Raw genomic sequence first — 21,008 nt, forward strand, 5'->3', positions numbered from 1 at the left:
TTTCTATTTGGAGGCTTGCTGCCTCTGATCTGATCCTGGAGGTAGTCTACAGCCATCATGACTTCCTTCCATTGAGGGCCTAATCCTCTGTGGCTATATTTATCAGTTGTATTTCTCCTTTTTTGTCTTAGTGTAGTGTTGCATATAATGGAGATAATTTAAATTTTACAAGGAGGGGCTGATAGAATCCCCTGTGCTTCTCCAGTCTTTTTATCATACCACCACCATGAAATATACTTCTGAGGCAGATGTGGTTTGAACTGTTCTTGAGTGCTCTATGGCTTGACTTGTAAGGGATCAGTTTGCTGCTGTAGATTGACCGTAAACTCTTTGCCAGTACACTTTGACAGCTAATATAGATGACACACATTCCTGAGATCTTGCAAAATTAACGCAAGCAATTTTATGTATTCATTTTCTTTCCTTGTTGTTGTTTTTCAATAGAGCCACCGAGGTTTATTAAGAAGTTAGACTCCTCCAGGGTTGTGAAAGAGCACGATTCGACTAGATTTGAATGCAGAATAGGTGGCTCTCCAGAAATTAACATTGTGTGGTACAAGGGTGAAACTCAAATTCATCCCAGTGACAAATTCAGCATGTCATTCATCGATTCTGTGGCAGTCATTGAAATGCACGGTCTGAGTGTTGAAGACAGTGGAGACTACACTTGCGAAGCCCAAAACGCAGCGGGTAGTGCGAACAGCAGTACTTCACTGAAAGTGAAAGGTCAGAACCTGATCTTCCTTTGCTTTCTCTACCCTTCCTGTTGTAGAAGGTTGCAAGGGCTTGCCGTCTCCTACTAAGCAAGCCAATATCGATTTCCATTAAAGGCCACTAGTAGGCCCCTTTATTTGGAATGGGAAATTTCCTTTGCATGTCTCTTCTCTCCCATTTCATTGCAATCCTTCATTCTTCATGGTGTGCTCTCTGTTCTTTCAAACGTTGCTCCTTTGCATTTAACAGAAATCCAAACCTCCTCTTTTGTAGCTCCTCCTGTTTTCCGCAAGAAACCGCGGCCAGTAGAGACTCTGAAAGGTTTCGATGTTCACCTTGAATGTGAGCTTCAGGGCACTCCTCCCTTCCATGTTTCATGGTACAAAGAGAAAAGAGAAATAAGAAGCAGCAAAAAGTACAAGATCTTGTCTGAGAATTACCTTGCTAGCATTCACATTCTCAACGTTGACACGGCAGACATTGGTGAATATCACTGTAAAGCTGTCAATGATGTAGGAAGTGACACTTGCATCTGCTCTGTGATGCTGAAAGGTTGGTAAAAGACTTTCCATTGCCATGTTTCCCCCAGCCACTCCAGGTTTTTAAAATCTTACTCTCTTTTCCATCACTTACATATTTTCCACCTCTTGATCAGGACCCCCAAGGTTTGTGAAGAAACTTAATGATACCACCGCTGTTGTTGGGGATCCAGCAGAACTGCAAGCTACGGTAGAAGGTTCTGAGCCGATTTCTGTTGTTTGGATGAAAGACAAAGGTGAAATCATCAGAGAAAGTGAAAATGTCTGGATGTCATATTCCGATAAAGTTGCCATCCTTCAGGTTGTAAATGCAGAACCAAGCAACACTGGGAAATATACCTGCCAAATTAAAAACGATGCCGGAAGTCAGGAGTGTTTTGCTACTTTATCAGTTCTAGGTTGGTATAGAGTAAAAACAACAACAACACAAAAGCATACGGAAGAATAAATATTTTAGCGTATTAACATCTTATTTACAAATGTGACTCGTTTTGCATCTTATTCCAGAGCCAGCATCTATAGTGGAGAAACCAGGACCAATGAAAGTCACAACTGGGGATTCTTGTACTTTGGAGTGTACGGTAGCTGGGACACCAGAGCTGACTGCTCGGTGGTTCAAGAACGGACACGAGCTCTCTTCCGACCACAAATACAAAATCACTTTCTTCAACAAAGTAGCTGGGCTTAAGATTCTGAATACAGGAGTAGAGGACAGTGGAGAATATACGTTTGAGGTGAAAAACAATGTAGGCCAAAGCAGCTGCAAAGCATCAGTCCAAGTTTCAGGTTAGTTGAATGACTTGAGAATATCCCATCTGCATCTTGATATATGGACTTATCTAATTCAGTGATTTCCTATACTGCTTAACCACTAAAATTTCCAAGTGCTGGACGATCAAACTAGACAGTGGATAAAATAAATTTGAGTGAATGATTAAAGATGGAAAGCTTCCTTAAAATGCCTACTGAAATAAGAAGGTCTTCAAAAAGCGCCTGATGTTGAACAGAGAGCGGGCTGCTCTAATGTTGGCTACGAGAGAGTTCCACACAATTGGACCCACAATACTGGATGTGGAGACACAAGGAGGAGCCATGGACATGCCTCTAAAATGAAGAGAGTGCATATGCCTGCTTTCAAAATCCATCTCAAACTTCTTATGCCAATAAATAGTTTAATTATTGTTAAGCCCTTGGGAATCTATTACTTTTTTAAACTAAACTTAACATGCCATAATGTTTCTATCTTTGCTTTGTGTTCCACAGATCGCATTATACCACCTTCATTCACAAAGAAGCTGAAGGAAACACATGGGCTCTTGGGTTCATCTGCCGTACTTGAGTGCAAAGTAATTGGGTCACCTCCCATTTCTGTTTTTTGGTTCCATGACGGAGAAGAGATCACTAGTGGAGAAAAGTATCAAGCAACTCTTACCGATAACACTTGCTCTTTAAGAGTGAATGCTGTTCAAGAGTCAGATGCTGGAAATTACATTTGCACGGCAACTAATGTAGCTGGATCTGATGAATGTGATGCATATTTCATTGTCAGAGGTAAATACTGAAACTTAGGTAGATAATAAGAACAGGATATCAGGGGTTGGTTTTTTAAAAAACAACAACACATGTTCCTTATATTCTTTATATCTTTTGTAAATGCAGCCGCTTGCCTTCCAACCATAACTATGTTTCATTAACCTCTTGTTACGTATGTCTAGAACCTCCATCTTTTGTGAAGAAACCAGAACCTCTGCAAGTGTTATCTGGGGCAAATATAACTTTCACAAGTATCATTAAAGGAAGCCTTCCCCTTAATGTGAAATGGTTTAGGGGTAGCGTTGAACTATCCCCAGGACATAGATGTAACATCTCTCTGGAAGAATCAGTGGCTGAACTGGAGCTTTTTGATGTACTCCCAGCCCAAAGTGGAGACTATACTTGCATTGTTAGTAACGAAGCTGGCAAAATTTCTTGCACAACCCAACTCTTTGTAAAAGGTTTGTTCTTTGTTTCGGCTTCCTTTGTTTACACTGGAACAAAATCCCAAATCTCAGGCAATTATCTTAAACTTTTGCTCTCATGTTGTTTCTGATAGAACCAGCGAAATTTGTGAAGAAACTGAATGACTTCAATGTTGAGAAAGGAAAGCAGTTAATCCTGGAATGTACATACACTGGGACACCTCCTATTGCAGTGTCCTGGAGGAAAAATGCTATAAACATATCACAGTCAGAAAAATACAGCATCACCACTACTGAAACATCTGCCATACTTGAGATCTCTAGTAGCAAACTGGACGATGCTGGGCTGTATTCTTGCCATATAGAAAATGACTCGGGACAAGATAATTCACAGTCTACGGTCTCAATACTAGGTTTGTAGATTGTTTTAAAAGTGACCGCCCTTTTTCATTAACTTTATGGTTGTTGTGACATGTGGAAGGGTCTGGTTGGTTTTGTAACTGAGTCTGTGTGCTTATTCTCTAGAACCACCTTATTTTGTCAGAAGCCTGGAACCTACTCGGGTGACAGTAGGGGATTCTGCATCACTGCAGTGCCAAATTGCAGGCACACCAGAAATCACTGTGTCGTGGTACAAAGGAGACACCAAACTGAGAGCAACTGCTACCTCTAAAATGCACTTTAAGAACCAAGTTGCCACGCTGGTGTTCACTCAGCTGGGTAGCAACGATGGTGGAGAGTATATTTGCAAAGCAGAAAATAGTATTGGAGAAGCTTCCTGTTCAGCACTACTGACTGTTCAAGGTGAATATGGCAATATGCTTTTGAAAGCCCCGGAGACAATGATTTGTTGCTCTTTGAAAATGTGCCCGTGCGTCAGAACAGGAAATGCATTCTATGCCATGACCCCAGACTTCCTTATTCTTGTGCCTTCATGGTGGTGTTGCAGCAGTGATCTGGCTTTCAAAACTGCTTGTGCCCACAAAGTTTTGACAGTGGACATGCTGCTTCTTTCCAATCCATGCACATCCCATGGGTCCTGCTAAAATCCTGTAACTTTTCATGCCACACGTTTCATGTAGCGTAGGGGGTTTTGTCCCACTTTTGCTGTGCTGTGGTGCAAGAGTGTCTCTCTGGGTTATCAGTGAGGGGGTAACACACTGGAGAAGCATGGCATGGCAGGTAATAATATGGAATAATGTGTGGACAGTTTAAATCCATCACTATTACACTATTATTGCCTCGATGGCATGGTACAGAATATATCTGCAAAAGATCCCCATGTTTCTACCTGTTCTTTATTCCTTAACAGCAAATTTCCATAGATTTAATATAAACAAGTTATGGTGCTTCACTATAGAACCATCTGTGTCATGGACCTGGCTAGAACTTCTCTATGATGTAACTTCGTTCCTGCCCACAGGATTCAATCTTTCTGTTCTTGCTAATAGTAAATAATCAAACATCAGCTAACCTTTAAAAATGAATTCCATCTTCTATGCCATTCACTATTTATCAGTAATGTTTGAAAAAAAGACAATGACTCCCATTCAAGTTTAGCAGCCAATTAAGCTAATTCTCACTTATTTCAATTGGATTTAGTCATCACTGCCTTTAGCTAGATTGGGGACATATGTTGCTACAAATGTGCATACTATTTAGCTCTATGAAAAAATCTTAAGCAGTGGAAATATAGTACAACAACTGAAACATTCAGTCAACAACACTACAATGTACAATATTTGTTCCCTTGCAGAGCTTAAACTTCCTCCTTCATTTCCCCGGAAATTAAGAGATATTCACGAAACTGTTGGATTACCAATTACATTTGATTGTGGCATTACTGGTTCCGAACCCATTGAAGTAACCTGGTATAAAGATGGCGCACAAATAAGAGATGGCTATAATGTGCAAACGTCATACTTAAACAACGTTGCAACTCTGCAGATCTCACAAACTGACATGAGTCTTGCCGGACAATATACTTGCACAGCTTCCAATGCTATTGGAACTGCTTCTTCTAGTGCCAAACTCATCCTTACAGGTTTGTCAAGTGTCAAATGTACTTTTCTTTGATGTCATCAATGGGATGTTTCCCCACTTACGGGCCTATCCTAAATGATGAATATGCTGTGACTTGGGCCTCTTCCTGCAATTACCATGTGTTTCTTTCTTAACAACGTAACTCATCTGGATTAACATGTGCAAAGTTACACCTTGTTTTTACTTCTTCCAATCTTTAGAAGGGAAGACTCCTCCGTTCTTTGACATCCCAATTGCACCTGTTGACGCCGTTGCTGGTGATGGTGCTGACTTTGAATGCCACATTTCTGGAACACGCCCAATAAAGGTTACTTGGTCAAAGGATAACCGAGAACTGCGAACTGGAGGGAACTACCAGATCAGCTATGTGGAAAATATAGCCCATTTGACAATTCTGAAAGTTGGCAAAGGGGATTCTGGAAAATATACGTGTCATGCTAGCAACGAAGTTGGAAAGGACACTTGCACAGCTCAACTTAATATTAAAGGTACCGGGTGCTTAATCTGTACCAGCTTCCATTATATCATATTGGCTTCTCTCTAAAGAACAGTGAGCAGATTTTCACATGTGGGAAGGGTTTTGTTTTTGTTTACTTCTCCCCGCATCTTCCAAAAAGTCACATTTGAATTTCAGAGGATGACCTGCAATAGTGTGTTATGCAGTGCAGGAGGTGGCTGTACCTGGCATTGGAATCAACAGACTCTGGAGACCCCTCGTATGAGTGCCTTCCACTCGCCTAGGAGGTCTCAGAGTTCAAGCTACAATGACAAAGTGATGCTTTGGAAAACCTCACAACATCTGTATTTTGACAAGACATACTGGAGGAAACTGAAAATACACATTGAAGAGTGTTTGGGTGGTAGTCCATGGCATGTGAGCGGATTTCCATTTGTCCATTGGGACTTCCCCTTCCTCTCCTTCCCCATGCAGTCCTATGAACTCCCACAAATATGTTCTTGGGGGGCACTCAATCCTCTGGAGCAGATTTGTGGGAACACTTGGTCTTCGGGGGAAACCGAGAAGAATGGGAAGTCTCATCATGCAAGTGCAAGTTTGTTCTGCTGGATGTGAGCCACTGACAGTAAATGGGGAAATCCAGGAGAATAGAAGACAGTTGTTCGGAGGGTGACAAAGATTTTTCTTCCTTTCTGACAGAACGACAGACTCCACCTTCCTTCACCAAAAAGCTTTCAGAAACTGTAGAAGAGACAGAAGGGAACACATTTAAACTTGAGGGCCGTGTTTCTGGCTCCCAGCCTTTGACTGTTGCCTGGTACAAGAATAACCAGGAGATTTATGAAAGCCCTAATTGCGAAATATCATTCAAGAACAACACTCTTCTCCTTGAAATTAAGAATTCAGGACAAGCTGATGCAGGTTTATATACCTGCAAAGTGTCTAATGAGGCTGGGAGTGCACTCTGTACTTCTTCTGTGGTTATTAAAGGTCAGTTGACAGCCTCTATGGTATTTATTTTTCTTCTTAAGCTCATAAGCTTTTGGTGTTTTCTGATTGTCTAATTGCGCTATAATACTCATTAATTGCAATTACTTTTCTACATTGGGTGATAAAATCCAGTCCCACCTTATTTATTCATAGGACTTGCAGGAGTTAAAGTGTAAGATTAGGAAAATAGTAGGCAATTCTTCTGAAGCTGTTCATTACTTGACATTTCTCTTATTAAAAAATGTTCTGCTGTTTACTAAACTCTTTAATAATGCCACTTTATGCATGCTTGAAGAGGCAAAAATAGTTTGAAAAAGACATCTTCCAGATGTTTTTCTGTAAATGCTAAGCCTTCTGAAAAAGTTATCTTATCTTTTCATCACTTTTTAATATAAATAATTAGTTCTCATACTTACTGTTAACAGTGCACAAAAATTTCATCCATTAAAAAAATGTTTTGCAAATAAATCCATTAAGGACTGCTTCAAAAGTTAGAAAGTGTTTAATGCTTCCCAAGACTTGAAGATATAGCTACATTTGTGAGAGTCTGATCAGATAAGCAATATATTGAGTGCCTGCTTTTCTTACATGGAACTGCTATCCATGTAAGGACTCTTTGAAATGTTTTTTCCCCTTAACAAAATCACATTAAAGGTATCAAAGGTGAAGGATTGCAACCAATTGTGTAATATATTGTTCCAACCTTTCTGGCTTGTACATCTTTGGTAGCTTGGTGTGAAATCATCAAATTTTGGGCTGTTAACATAAAAGGCGATAATGCATATTTTGCAGCTAATTCAATGCTTTCATATTCCTTTCTCTTTGCGAAATAACAGCTTTATGTGCTACCTTAATGTATGCATACTTCACACCTCCGTTCTTTTTGTACTACTTCTACCATGTAAATACTGTACTGGGAAAATGGAATGGATTCATCAGCATCCGCTGCATAATCTTATTCAAACCCAGATCTGTATCTTGTTATGGAAGAGAAATTATTACTTAACATCTTTTCTTCTCTTGCTTCATTCTTTTGTCCCTTCGAATGGCATTGCAGAGCCCAAAAAACCACCAGTATTTGATCAACCTCTTAAACCGGCAACAATAGAAGAAGGTAAAATCTTGCAGCTCAATTGCCATGTCAAGGGATCGCAGCCCATCAGAATCCAGTGGCTAAAAGCTGGGAAAGAGCTAAGATCATCTGATAAATGCAGCTTGAGCTTTGCTAATGGATCCGCTGTTTTGGAAGTCCAGGCAGTTACCAAGACTGATTCTGGCGAGTATATATGCAAAGCTTCGAATGCAGCTGGAACTGACTCTTGCAAGTCAAAAGTGACAATTAAAGGTACAGTGAAACTGAATGCTTAGGTGATGAAACAGTAACTCAAAATTCCGGTACCAGTCTATTCAGTATAGTGGTACCTCAGGTTAAGTACTTAATTCGTTCCGGAGGTCCGTACTTAACCTAAAACTGTTCTTAACCTGAAGCACCACTTTAGCTAATGGGGCCTCCTGCTGCCACTGCACGATTTCTGTTCTCATCCTGAAGCAAAGTTCTTAACCTGAGGTACTATTTCTGGGTTAGCGGAGTCTGTAACCTGAAACGTATGTAACCTGAAGCATATGTAACTCGAGGTACCACTGTATCTCCCTGTTACAGTAAACAGGAGCAGCTTCACCTATAAATTAGCAGGTCAAAACTGCTTATTTTTGCTGGGCAGGTGACTGCATATCACACTACGGCTTGCATATTCACATGCATTATTTCATAGTATTGCCACCCAAAATGCATTTGCTTCAATACCCTGAGCTAGTTGTTCCTTGGTATCCTGTGTTTTATACATGACTTGTGCGGGGGTATAAAATTAAATCAAACAAAAGGACCCCAATACATAAGCTGGGTAGTATTTTGTGCATTTAGTCAATGGTCTCATCTATGGCATGGGTTGTTGTTGTTGTTTGGTTTTAGTGTAGTCCCTTTCTGCTCCACCACTTAATTCCCTAAATATTCTTTTTTCAGAAAAAGCAGCAGCTGCACCACCAGCAGCTAAGAAAGCACCAACTGATGGCAAGCTTTACTTCGTCTCGGAGCCTCAAAGCATCACTGTCATCGAAAGTAAGCCAAGCTTTTTTAAAAATAGCCATCTTTCATAATACTTGAATTTGGCATATGTTGACTGCTGTTTCCCCCTGGCCAGGGACAGATATTTTCTTTACCACATTTCGTTTCTTTTCTTCTTCATCAGAGAGCGTTGCAACATTTATTGCCAAAGTAGGTGGTGATCCCATCCCCAATGTTAAATGGATGAAGGGAAAATGGAGGCAGCTCAACCAAGGAGGTCGCATCAGCATCCAGCAAAGAGGAGATGAAGCCAAGCTGGAAATAAAGGATACAACAAAAACTGATTCTGGGCATTACAGATGTGTGGCTTTCAATCAACACGGTGAAATTGACAGCAACGTCAACCTACAGGTTGAGGAGAAGAAACAAGAAGTGATAGAAGGTGATCTTAGAGCAAAACTAAAGAAGTAAGTACCAGAATTGCTCTAAGTTTTAATCTGAAGGTGAGGCAGGATCTGAACCACAAATATAACTCAGGCTGCAACCCTAAACACTCTTAATAGCAGTCGTGTTCCACTGGACTTAGCAGGACTTATTTCGGACTAAACATGCCTCTTGAAGTCTATCGGACTATACCTGATCATGACACTCAAACTTCAGTCTGGTAAACATGTAGTAGATGTTATGCAGCCTTTTGCAGCCTTTTCAGCACTAGGGGCTAACAGAATGTTGTATTAATTAAAGTCTGAAACCACAATTTGATCCACTCTCTAATGCTGAGGACAACAGCCATGAGTTTTAGAAAATCAAACATTATGGTTTAGGCTGTGCTTAATCATGACTAACAAGTCCCACTGATTTCAGAGAGTCTACTCTAAGCATGATTCAATCCATATCCAATTGTACATGAATGAGATATCCCACAACGTGACAGCAGACCTACAGGGATATATCAGACATGCTGTTTTAAGGGCATGAATGAAAAGTTCTTTTTCCTGGTCAGAAAAACCATTAAGAGAAACTTGTCAAGAAGTAATTTATGATTCTCCATGGCATGTTACATAAAGGAATGTAAATTATCTGAAAAGTTAACTAAGTGCAAACCTATGCATTGTGCAGACAGAGGTAAGCTTGGCTGAGTTAAAAAAGGATTCTAGATTCAGGTAGGTAGCTGTGTTGGTCTGATGCAGTCAAAATAAATTAAAAAATTAAAACATTGTCCAGTAGCACCTTAGAGACCAACTAAGTTTGTTCTGGGTATAAGCTTTCTTGTGCATGCACACTTCTTGAGATACACTGAAACAGAAGTCAGCAGACCCTAATATATAGTGGGAGGGTGCGGTGGGGATTTTCTCAGAAGGGTAGTAGGAGATGGGTGATTGACTCAATGGGTATGGTAAACCTGTTAACGACTGCAGTTAGTCTTACAGGAAAAAGCAAGGGATAGTCTGCAGATGACCAAAAATAGCTTTAGCAATTTAGCAATTCAGAACATTGAACCATTCAACACAGAGAGCATCTTTTATGAACAACACCAAAAATTCTGCCATTTCTATAGGACCCCAACTAAAAGGAAGGAAGATGAGGAAGAAAAGGCCATTGATATAATGGAACTTCTGAAAAATGTAGATCCTAAAGAATATGAAAAATATGCACGTATGTATGGAATTACTGATTTCCGAGGTCTCCTCCAAGCCTTTGAGCTGCTGAAACAAAGCCAGGAAGAAGAAACTCATAGACTGGTAAATACCAGCATATACATTTGCTTCAGAGTAATTTTTTGAAATGTGTTGTGCTATTATTGCTTAAATAAGTGTGTTCAATATTCCAGATATGCAGTTAACCAATTACAGAGATTTATATTTTATTTTGGAACTTAGCTGTTGCTTCTGATGTCATGAAGGTTCACATTTGGGGATCGTTTATTCATGGCATCTTCACAGCAAACCCTACTCAGTGTTGTTCTCCAAAAGATGTCAATCATACCTCATCACATGAGGTGTATAGACTAAGAGGCATTGTTTAGGGACAGTAGAGAAGAAAAGAGGTGCTTCTGATAGTTTTTACTGGGTTCTCTTTGGGTAACCTTAAGCATTTTGGAAGGATTGGAGTTGAGCTGACCTGCATGTAAAGGAAGTTAGATCTGCAATGAATATACAGAACTGCTTCATTTTCGTAAAGTTTTGGCAAAAGGGAATAGCTAAAAGCATGAAGGTTTTCTACCATTTTAAACCATGGTTTTTGCTCCAACAGGAGATTGAAGTAACACAGAGATCTAGAAGGGAAGAACAAGAGTTTGATGAACTGGTATCATTTATTCAGCAAAGACTTACACAGACAGAGGTAGTTATTGCCATATATTACACCATTTAATTATGTGTGCTGACAACTGTAGCTAATACATAGCATAGGCTGTGCTCTGAAACAGTCAAACATATGAAAAATGTTTTTCAGCCCGTCACTCTGATCAGAGATATTGAAGATCTGACTGTAGTAACAGATGAAGATGCCGTGTTTGAGTGTGAGATTAAAATTAACTATCCAGAAATCAAACTTTCCTGGTACAAAGGCACGGAAAAACTGGACTCTAACAACAAGTATGAAATAAGAATTGAAGGTGACCGACACATACTTAAAATCAGGAATTGTCAACTTGGAGATCAAGGAAATTACAGAGTGGTCTGTGGGCCACATATTGCCAGTGCTAAGCTTACTGTGATTGGTAAGTGCAACATTTCTGTTTAACACAAACTTAAGCTTTGATTTTACTTGGCATTTTCTAAAATATGTACTTGAACTTGCTAACAGAACCAGCAATTGAACGGCATCTGCGTGACACTTCACTCAAGGAAGGCTTTACGTGCTCTTTCGTCTGCCAGTTTTCTGTTCCAAATGCAAAATCCCAGTGGTTCAGAAATGGAAAGGCTCTTAAGATAGGAGGTAGATATTCAGCTGAAGTCTCAGAGAAGATGCACAGGCTCATTATTAAGGATGTGCGAACAGAAGACCAGGGGCGCTATACCTGCAGGTTTGACCATCTAGAAACAACTGCTGACCTAACCATTGAAGGTTTGTATATGCACATCTTTATGTAAGCATAAGCAAGTTTGGGGGTAATCTTGACAAATAAGACAGAAAAGACAATGCTGGGAAATCCTCTGTTTGAAGAAAATTCGGCTATACTTCTTCCCTCACCGCCCAAGATATCAGTCATGCTGTTATTGTACACATTCTTATCTCAGCTTATTTCTCTTTGAACATTCTTATAGCTTGACTTTACAATGGGAGGGGTTTTTCCACCCCATTTCATCTTTTGGCACTTTTATGCTGAGGTTTTTACGATGATCGCAGCCCTTTCCATTGTTACCTGGCTTCTATTGCTTCTGACACAGCGCTGTGCCAACTATCTTAAGTTTCGGATCTACTTCCAGTATACGAACTTGCTGTCATGGAATGCCGAATGCTCAGTTCTTTGTATAACTTTCTTTGTTTTTTGGTGGAGTCGTGTATGTAGGCAAAGCTTCATGTAAAGGAATAATGGTTACATTTTCAAAAAATTGTTTCCAAAAACAGCTGAACCCATCCAGTTTACAAAGACCATTCAGAACATAGTGGTGAGCGAATACCAATCTGCAACCTTTGAGTGCGAGGTATCCTTTGATGATGCAGTCGTCACATGGTATAAAGGCAAAGTTGAACTCAGGGAGAGTCAAAAGTACAGTTTCAGAAGTGAAGGCCGTTGCCATTATATGACTATCCACAACGTTACTGCAGATGATGAAGGTAATGTTACACTATTTGCTTCCTTCCCTTGCTGTCGCCCCCCGTCCCCGTCCCCCCGTCCCCCGTTGCTGACAAAAATGATGTCACATAACAAATTGCCTTTGTGATTTCAGGGGTGTATTCTGTAATTGCTCGTCTGGAGCCAAGAGGTGAAGCAAGAAGCACTGCTGAACTTTATCTGACTACTAAAGGTTAGTAAATGCTTTCTTCAACTTAAAAAACAACAACACAGGACGTAAGATGGAAGGGTGGAAATGATGTCCGCGAAGTGGAAATAATTTCAAATGCAAATCTACTTTCTTCTCTTGCAGAAATTAAACTGGAAGTGAAGCCCCCAGGTAAAGAAAAAAAGCATGGATGTATTTGTCTTAAGTTTTATTTTTGTATTTGAAACACCAGAGTGCCCACACATGATGAGGTTCTCTGCCTGTACTTTTCCCCTTCCACCTGAAGCCCCTACCCCTCTGGGTTGGATGCCAGTGTGGAGCCTCCCCAGACTTTCAGCAATGGCCTCTGGATGTTTCTAGATGGGGGTTGGGGCTAAAAATCCCCTGGTACTTGCACAAAAGCCTGCAGCCTTCATACTAAAGTTAGTTTCAGTGAGCATAGGCTATTTGTTCTTGTGTGTTCCAAGTAGGACAATTGAAGGGTTGGAGCCAAACTTAGTTGCTTGCAAATGAAAGCCACCCTTCTATCCTGAAAATACCTCATCCTTTCTTCCATTTTTGAAGGCCTCCTAACCCCCTGGAACAGATTTTAAGAGGGTGCAAGGGACTGCAGAGGGAAGGCGGAATGGGCAAAAGTCATCCTCTTTCCTTCCGCCGGAGTTCTGCTCCCACTAGCAGGATGCTCCTGTCAGTGGGTGAAACATCTGGATCTAAGCCAAATGGAATATTTAGAATGGCTTTTTCATAAGGGCAAATGACTTAAGAGTCATCTTCTAACTGAACCAGGACAGTCCATTCCATTCCAGGACACGCTATTCTTTTCCTCCTGGTTTTTAATTTCTTCCCCCCTCCACAAAAGTCAGCAAGCGTGCTGTGGCCCCTTTTCATTCCTTATTGTGCTGTGCTTGGTTCACGTGCTTTGGAAATAAGTTTTTGCACTTCTGCAAACTTCATGACAGATGGGAACCTTTGGCCCTCCAGAAGTTGCTCAACAAGCATGGCCAGTGGGAGTTGTTGTTCAGCAATATAAGGAGGGCCAAAGTTTCCCCATACCTGCCTTAAGAGATTTCCAAAGCTTTGGGTACCTCCTGTGTGTGTGTGGGTGTGTGGGTGTGTGTGTGGGTGTGGGTGTGGTGTCACTTAAGCTGCATAAGGATCCACACTTCAAGAATGAGTTTCTTATTCGTATACGGGATGCAGCCAGATTAATCTGATGGTCCCTTTCCTTGCACATTTGGTTCTCCAGATATCCCAGATGCTAGAGTTGCAGTTCCTGTTGAAGTTCCAGCTGAAGGTAAGCCTTGTATACAAAAGATTCCGCTGTTAAGGGTGGGGGAGCAGGTGGTTTAGAATTTGTGTGCCATATGAATGTTCATTGATTGAGTTTTCCCTTGCGTTTATCAGAAACTCCTGCTCTTCCTCTCTTCCTTCTTATGCCAGAAGAGAAGAAAAAGGAAAAAGGTATTACAGTTCTGTTGCATACATGCTCAGAAATGCAGATCTTTACATGCACTTTCACTTGCTGCTGGGTTCATTTTGGGTGGCTAATGGCTTTATCTATTTTGTACTTGTTTTAGTTGTTAAAAAGACAACCGTGCAGAAAGTCACCAAAAAGGTGGTTCCAAAAGCTCCAGAAGAAGTTGCCCCTCCTAAAGGTACTATTATAGTAGAAGTGTTGATTCAAATACTATAAAATTGATTTATAAGGGACATATGTTAACCAGTGTAGATTAAGGCATAATCACAGCAAAGGAAGGGGGGGAAACCATGTTACTCTCATTCTAAAAACTTTAGGAGTTTTCACATGTTACTACAAATGCATAAGTTCTATATCAGCAAGCATGTGTAGGCTCTGTTCATGCAATGGGATCCAGTACTATTTGGTTATTAAGACACAGCTCCAGCTTATGTCCCAGAGCAGCCATATGCATGTCTACTCAGATGACTTTTCAGCCAATTGGACTTACAGTCTACAATCTGCCCTCACTTATCTGGGAGTAAGAATTCAATAGGGCTTATACTGGAGTGTACCTGGTTAGGACTGTATTGTAAGGGCAGGATTCCACTCATGAGTCCTGTCAGTGGAAGACCTGCATGGGGACTTCCACTTGCACAATGGGGCTTCCCCTCTCCCTGTGTGCCCCCCTTCCCCATGAAACTTGTTCGGGGGAGGGGGGAATCAAGACAACCCTCAGAACAGCACACAGTGGGAAGAGAGGGTGGTCATTCTGTCTGGCAAGTCAAAATGTTTCCCCTGGTGGAACAGTTGTCCTAGCATGACATTGAATTCCTCCCTAGCTGTGGATGGCTTTAAAAGAGTATTAGGCAAATTAATGGACTGCCAGTGGCTACTAGCCATGTGGAGAGCCAGTGTGGTGTAGTGGTTAAGAGCGGTAGTCTCGAAATCTGGGGAACCGGGTTCGCGTCTCCGCTCCTCCACATGCAGCTGCTGGGTGACCTTGGGCTAGTCACACTTCTCTGAAGTCTCTCAGCCCCACTCACCTCACCGAGTGTTTGTTGTGGGAGAGGAAGGGAAAGGAGAATGTTAGCCGCTTTGAGACTCCTTAAAGGGAGTGAAAGGCGGGATATCAAATCCAAACTCCTCCTCCTCCTCCTCCTCTTCTTCTTCTTCTTCTTCTTCTTCTCTACTCCACTTCTACCACAGTTGGAGGAAGCAATTCTTCTGAAAACTAGTTGCTGGGAGCCACAAGAGAGGAGAATTGCTCTTGTGCTAATGTTCTGCTCCCTAGTTTCCCACAGGCATCTGGTTGGCCACTGTGAGAACAGGATTTTGGATTAGCTGGGCCATTGGTCTGATTCAGGAGGCTATTATTAGGTCTTGTGTGTGTGTGTTGCGTGGCAAGTCCCCTCCCCCATGTGAAATGAAGACACAGGACACAGTATTTAAGGTTAATGGGCATAAAAGGCCACAACTTTATTGATTACAGAATTGGAAGGTATTGGCCTTAGGCATTGGCTCCTATCGACTACCCGGCATGGAGATCGGGAAGGGTTGTCCACAAGCCGTGGGAGTCCTGTTGAAGTACGCCAACTAGGATCCCAACGGGTGTCACCGCTCTGGGGCGTGCTGGAGGCCCTTACCTCCCTAGGTTTCGGACAAGGCAACGCCCCCCGGTGTCCTCTACCGGACTACCCTTTTCTTTTGGGGAAGGTGATGGCGTTTCCTTCCCCCTTTATTTGCATAACAATTGACCCCTGCCAATGCCTAACCGCCACTCGAGCAAAGCTCGCCGCCAATACCTTCAAGCCTGTAACCAATTCCCACAGGCATCTGGTTGGCCACTGTGAGAACAGGATTTTGGATTAGATGGGCCATTGGCCTGATTCAGGAGGCTATTATTAGGTCTTGTGTGTGTCTGTGATTGCAGCCTCAGTTGGGTTGTCGCTGCTGAATTTGACAGAAGACTCAATTAGCAGTATTTGTTCCCGAGATTTGTTTCTCTCCCCTTTGTCTTTAAATGTTAACGAGAATGCCGCGCGTCTTAACAATACAAACCGAAGATCTCAGTCCAGTTTCATCTGACTAATGTTAATGAGACCAGATGAAATTAAATCCAAAGGCTAGCTCATGGTGCTCAATCAAGCCGCTTAGCAGACATATCTGTAAATGTTTCAGAAGTGGCAAAGGAACCAGAACTCCCATCTTCGGCCCTAGTCCCAGTTCCAAAAGTACAGGAAATTATTCCAACAGAAGGTAAAGAATCAAATACTGAAATGCGCATACTAAGAAAATGATCTTTTATGGGGAGAATGGCACCCACTCCCCATCTTTTATTGCTTGGGCCATTTAAAATGTGGCGCTGTCATTCTTCATTTTCCCTTCAGTCATCCTAACATCATTATTCATGCAAAGGTCATCCCTTTACAGGATTTTCCAGATAATACTAATTTGAACTCTTTCTTCAACGTTTACTTCAGGAGCTTGCTGCAGATAAGCCGGGGGATTTAACTATCAGTTGACTAGAATACCCACTGAAATACTGATAGTTTATTAAAAGGACTTTGAAAAGACAGTAGGTAGAATTAAAGCAGAATAGCTTTTGATCTAGTGGAGGTGTGTACTAGCACAAGAGATTAGGAGGCAGTTTTTTCATTAGTTTTTTTCCTTGCAGCCCCCTTTGCCACCTGCCACACTGTTCCAGAGTGAAACCTCTTGAACTGATTTTCTGGGGACACAAGGGGCTGCAGCAGAAAATGGAGGAGAGGGTTCAGCAAAAAAAATCTCCTCTCCTTCTCTTATATCAGTGGACACTTCCATGCAGAATTGTTTTTCATAGGGTTGGAGGAGACATTCAATTTTGTTTCCATTTTAATGACAGACTAACTAGTTCACACTTTTTGATCCAATAGCCAAACTGAAATGCAGCTCTCCTTTGAAATTCACACTCCAACAAATTTTGTGATGTAGTTCTCCAAGCATAAATTTGTACACTAGGGGCAAGTGCGCATGAAAATCCATCAAATAGTCGAAACACTTCATTATATTAGGGGGAAATACTTGCAAAAATATGTATATTAGTCAAAACTGCATGGGGAAATGTTGGTGGATTTGCATGAGGAATTTTTAAAATAAATAAATAAAATAAAGACAGAGAACTGAATTTAAGATTGGGGAAAACAAAAAGCTGAGAGAAACAGTCATTGACAGATTCATCTATCCCTAGATTTCACCCAGGAATTTCAAACTTTTCCACTGAGCAGAAAGCTTTCATTTAATTCATCTATCCATTCATAAGCTCTAATAAATCCATCTGCCTTAGGACAGCCATGCTGCTGTTGTTTTGAGAATGGCATGGCATTGAAACTACACGGCGAAAAACTTCATTTGTACAATTTCAAAGCACAATAACACATGTATGGAATGATTATTCTGAAAACTGCAAATACCCATGTCAACCTTATTAGGCTTTGTATTATTATTATTATTATTATTATTATTATTATTATTATTATTATTTATTAGCTCCTGCAAAGAAACCTCAGGAAGTCAAAGTAACCACTGTAGCTAAGAAGAAAGAAGCAGTTTATGAGAAGAAGGAAGAAGTATATGAGGTTCACAAAGAAGAATATGAAGAATGGGAAGAGGATTATGGAGAGGAGCATGAATACTATGAACGAGAAGAAGGATACGATGAAGGAGAAGAGGAATGGGCATATGGAGAAAGACAAGTAACTTATGAGGAAAAGCAAATTCGCAAAGAAGGTATGTTTTGTTTTTTAAAACTTTCTCCTTTCTGTTTTCTCTGTTGAGGAATCTGTGGTTCTCGAGATGTTGGTGTATTCCATATCCTATCAGCCCCAGTCAGCATAGCCATTTGGCAAGGATGATATCTGGAGAGTCACAGCTTCCCCACCACTGCACTATATGATTAATTTCCAATACCTCTCATTTCACTGTTCTTTGGAGGGGGAAGAGAGCTCAAATGTGGTTGGAAAAGCTGCTGTTCCTTTTTTTCTATCAAATTTTGCTATCTTGCAGCAATATACTTGCAGAAAATATTTCAATTTTTTTTAAAAAATAATTTTTATTTGATTTTACAAGTGTAAAGGTAAAGGGTAAAGGGACCCCTGACTGTTAAGTCCAGTCGCGAATGACTCTGGGGTTGCAGCGCTCATCTCGGTTTATTGGCCAAGGGAGCCGGCATACAGCTTCCGGGTCATGTGGCCAGCATGACTAAGCCGCTTCTGGCGGACCAGAGCAGCGCACAGAAACACTGTTTACCTTCCCACCTTCTACTTGCACTTTGACGTGCTTTCGAACTGCTAGGTTGGCAGGAGCAGGGACTGAGCAACAGGAGCTCACCCCGTCGCGGGGATTCGAACCGCCAACCTTCTGATCAGCAAGCCCTAGGCTCTGTTTAACCCACAGCGCCACCCGCATCCCTTTACAAGTGTAGAATTATAACAATACAAAATACGTATGCATATTTAGAGATTTTTCCAAATCTTCCCACCTTCCCCTCCTTGGGTCCTGTTATCAGCCTTTTCAACTGCATATTATTTCATCGTCCAAATTTTATGTCTCTCCATTTTGTCCATAATATTTTCAACATTACAAGTGTTATTGCAATCCTGCTAAAGTTTTCATCTGCTTACAGTGGTCTCTCAAGTAAATTACATTTTTTTCCCTCATTCTTTATTAAAGTTTTGGTCCTCTTGGTCCTGAGCTTTCTGGTCAGTTTTGCCATTTTGGCATAATCCAACAGCAGAAAATATTTCAAATGGATGTTCATCCAATCTAAATCTGCCTGTACCTTGCCTTACAGGTCATATTAAAAAATAAGCATATTCTTTTGCAGATGGAACAATGCTGCACTGCTTAAGCAAATGGTGGCCAGTGTTGATTTCCATTTGGGCCAAGAATACACAACTGCTAACATTCCCTGCACTCTTTTTCTTTCTCAATTATACAATCCTTGATGTTTATGAAGCAGGTGTAAGGTAATGTTCTCTAATATAAATGTAATGTATGTTACAGTTGTCCAGGTCCCAGGAAAGCCAGAACCACCTGCACGGAAACCACCAGAGATTTCAGCAAAGAAAGTAGAGAAGAAAGTTGTGGTAGAAAAAGGTATGGCCTTTAGAATTTTAGTATCAAAACATTTCCCACTGCAGCAAGCCCTATTCAGATTCTCACAGTCCTATTTTCTTTCCTTTCCTTTCTTTTTAAAAGAGTGCATATTCCCATTATATTCTTAAGATAACTTCTGTGTAAAATGAACCAATTTCCAGCTAATGTGAAATTATTTAAATTCCCTGTAGTTACACGGAAACCTGTAACCGAAGAGGTGGAAAGAAAGGCTAAAGTGATGGAGGAAGAACATCTCAAACGGGCCAGAGGTATTACTGAAGATGATATAAATTGCATGTGCTATTAATACATTTGCATCAATTTCATATCCATGAAATACATGAAAGTGCCTTAACAGGTCAGCCTGTTTTGTTCATCTGATCCAGTGTACTGTTTCCTCTGGCTGGCACTGGTCTCCATGGCAGATGCCTTTCGTGTTATCTGCACCCTGTCCCTTTTAACTGGAGAGGCCAGGGACTTCACCTTGGACCTCCTTCTGGCAAACTAGGTGCCCAGCTACTAGCAGAGGGAAGGAAGTAGTGATGGGGGAGCAAATGGAGATGAGTTGTCCATTAAAAGCAAGAGGTTATAGTTAAGAGTGCTGGGGTTTTCCCCAACCCCCTGGAGCAGATTTGGGGGAGGAACATGGGAAAGCATGATGAGACAAGGAGACTTCTGCTATGCATATTGAAGTCCTTGCACGAACAGAATGACTTATTTGGATACAACCCTTTGCTATGTATTGATTAGGTCTTTTGTAAATTGTATCCCACGAGTGATGCAAAAATGCAAGCGCATATGCAGTGTGAGCCTACATTTTCTGCATGTAATCTTAGCCTAGAAGGCTTGGGACTAACTATTTATATCCTTTAAGCTCCAGAAGCTCCACCACCAAAACCTGCACGAAAGGTGGTCCATGAAGAAGTGGTAGAGAGAAAAGGTACAAAACACATTTTTATTTTTTCGGCATTTATATGTAATCCCTGATCCAAATATTTCCATAATGTATGCATGCATTCCCACATGTTCACTCTGTGCTGACCTGCAGTGATTGCTGGTTTTTATTAACCCATTGTGTTGTTCCCACTTCACAGTCACACATGGCATTCTCTTTCTCTATGCAGGAATGGTGACCATGCCTTGAGAAATCCCCAGATCCCCATACGCTTACCACAATTCTGTTTTTCTGCTTCCCATATCACAACACTCCAAAACACACCAACTCCCAAAGCATGCTAGTGCCTCTTTTGTTTCTCCTTAAGGCTCCTTAAAGCCATCTGTTTTGACTCCGGTCCTGTTGTTGTCCTTGATCTGAGTTTGCTATTAGAGGAAGGAATGGCAGTTCTCATCACTATAGGGTGTGTGTGCTTTAAATGAACGTGGGGGAACAGGGTTCTCTTAAGTCCTGTGGGGTTTCCACAACACCTAGGCACCGAGTCTATATTGGTGCAGAATTCTTGCTTTTTGGTTTCTTTCTTTAATATCTTCTACATTCATCTAATCTACCATTTAATACAACCTCTCCTATATACTCACCAAAGTATGTGTCCACTCTCTTGTTCTTCTTATGTCTGCTTTTCTTTGGAAACGGGGCTTTTGTACATTCTCTTTGCACACAAAAATGGTTTGGACTGCTTGAAAATGCTTTTTATGCTTTATGGTCTCAATTGTTACCTGTTTATGATTTTTGTTTCTCTTTATTG

The 21,008-nt window shown here is 41.1% G+C and overlaps 1 protein-coding gene across 47 annotated transcripts in view; it reads left to right on the plus strand.

Annotated features, from left to right (window-relative positions):
- The window catches only part of TTN (titin), a 290,940-nt gene that overhangs the window by 105,948 nt on the left and 163,984 nt on the right, over positions 1 to 21,008 (plus strand). For 45 of the 47 annotated variants that reach the window (XM_082200344.1, XM_082200352.1, XM_082200383.1 and 42 more), the window contains 28 exons: positions 445 to 726; positions 988 to 1,266; positions 1,370 to 1,651; positions 1,761 to 2,039; positions 2,517 to 2,804; positions 2,969 to 3,247; positions 3,346 to 3,624; positions 3,737 to 4,015; positions 4,968 to 5,255; positions 5,455 to 5,742; positions 6,411 to 6,701; positions 7,759 to 8,046; positions 8,722 to 8,817; positions 8,948 to 9,230; positions 10,322 to 10,505; positions 11,017 to 11,106; positions 11,218 to 11,485; positions 11,572 to 11,832; positions 12,337 to 12,546; positions 12,660 to 12,737; positions 12,858 to 12,884; positions 13,960 to 14,007; positions 14,118 to 14,174; positions 14,291 to 14,368; positions 17,698 to 17,937; positions 19,213 to 19,305; positions 19,497 to 19,574; positions 20,180 to 20,245. In XM_082200344.1, coding sequence (XP_082056470.1) covers positions 445 to 726; positions 988 to 1,266; positions 1,370 to 1,651; positions 1,761 to 2,039; positions 2,517 to 2,804; positions 2,969 to 3,247; positions 3,346 to 3,624; positions 3,737 to 4,015; positions 4,968 to 5,255; positions 5,455 to 5,742; positions 6,411 to 6,701; positions 7,759 to 8,046; positions 8,722 to 8,817; positions 8,948 to 9,230; positions 10,322 to 10,505; positions 11,017 to 11,106; positions 11,218 to 11,485; positions 11,572 to 11,832; positions 12,337 to 12,546; positions 12,660 to 12,737; positions 12,858 to 12,884; positions 13,960 to 14,007; positions 14,118 to 14,174; positions 14,291 to 14,368; positions 17,698 to 17,937; positions 19,213 to 19,305; positions 19,497 to 19,574; positions 20,180 to 20,245 — 5,559 coding nt within the window. The remainder of the gene's footprint in view (positions 1 to 444; positions 727 to 987; positions 1,267 to 1,369; positions 1,652 to 1,760; positions 2,040 to 2,516; positions 2,805 to 2,968; positions 3,248 to 3,345; positions 3,625 to 3,736; positions 4,016 to 4,967; positions 5,256 to 5,454; positions 5,743 to 6,410; positions 6,702 to 7,758; positions 8,047 to 8,721; positions 8,818 to 8,947; positions 9,231 to 10,321; positions 10,506 to 11,016; positions 11,107 to 11,217; positions 11,486 to 11,571; positions 11,833 to 12,336; positions 12,547 to 12,659; positions 12,738 to 12,857; positions 12,885 to 13,959; positions 14,008 to 14,117; positions 14,175 to 14,290; positions 14,369 to 17,697; positions 17,938 to 19,212; positions 19,306 to 19,496; positions 19,575 to 20,179; positions 20,246 to 21,008) is intronic. The other 2 variants (XM_082200349.1, XM_082200385.1) reach the window with 2 other exon arrangements.

Source organism: Podarcis vaucheri (genome assembly GCF_965113315.1).
Source record: "Podarcis vaucheri genome assembly, chromosome: 1".
NCBI lineage: Eukaryota > Metazoa > Chordata > Lepidosauria > Squamata > Lacertidae > Podarcis > Podarcis vaucheri.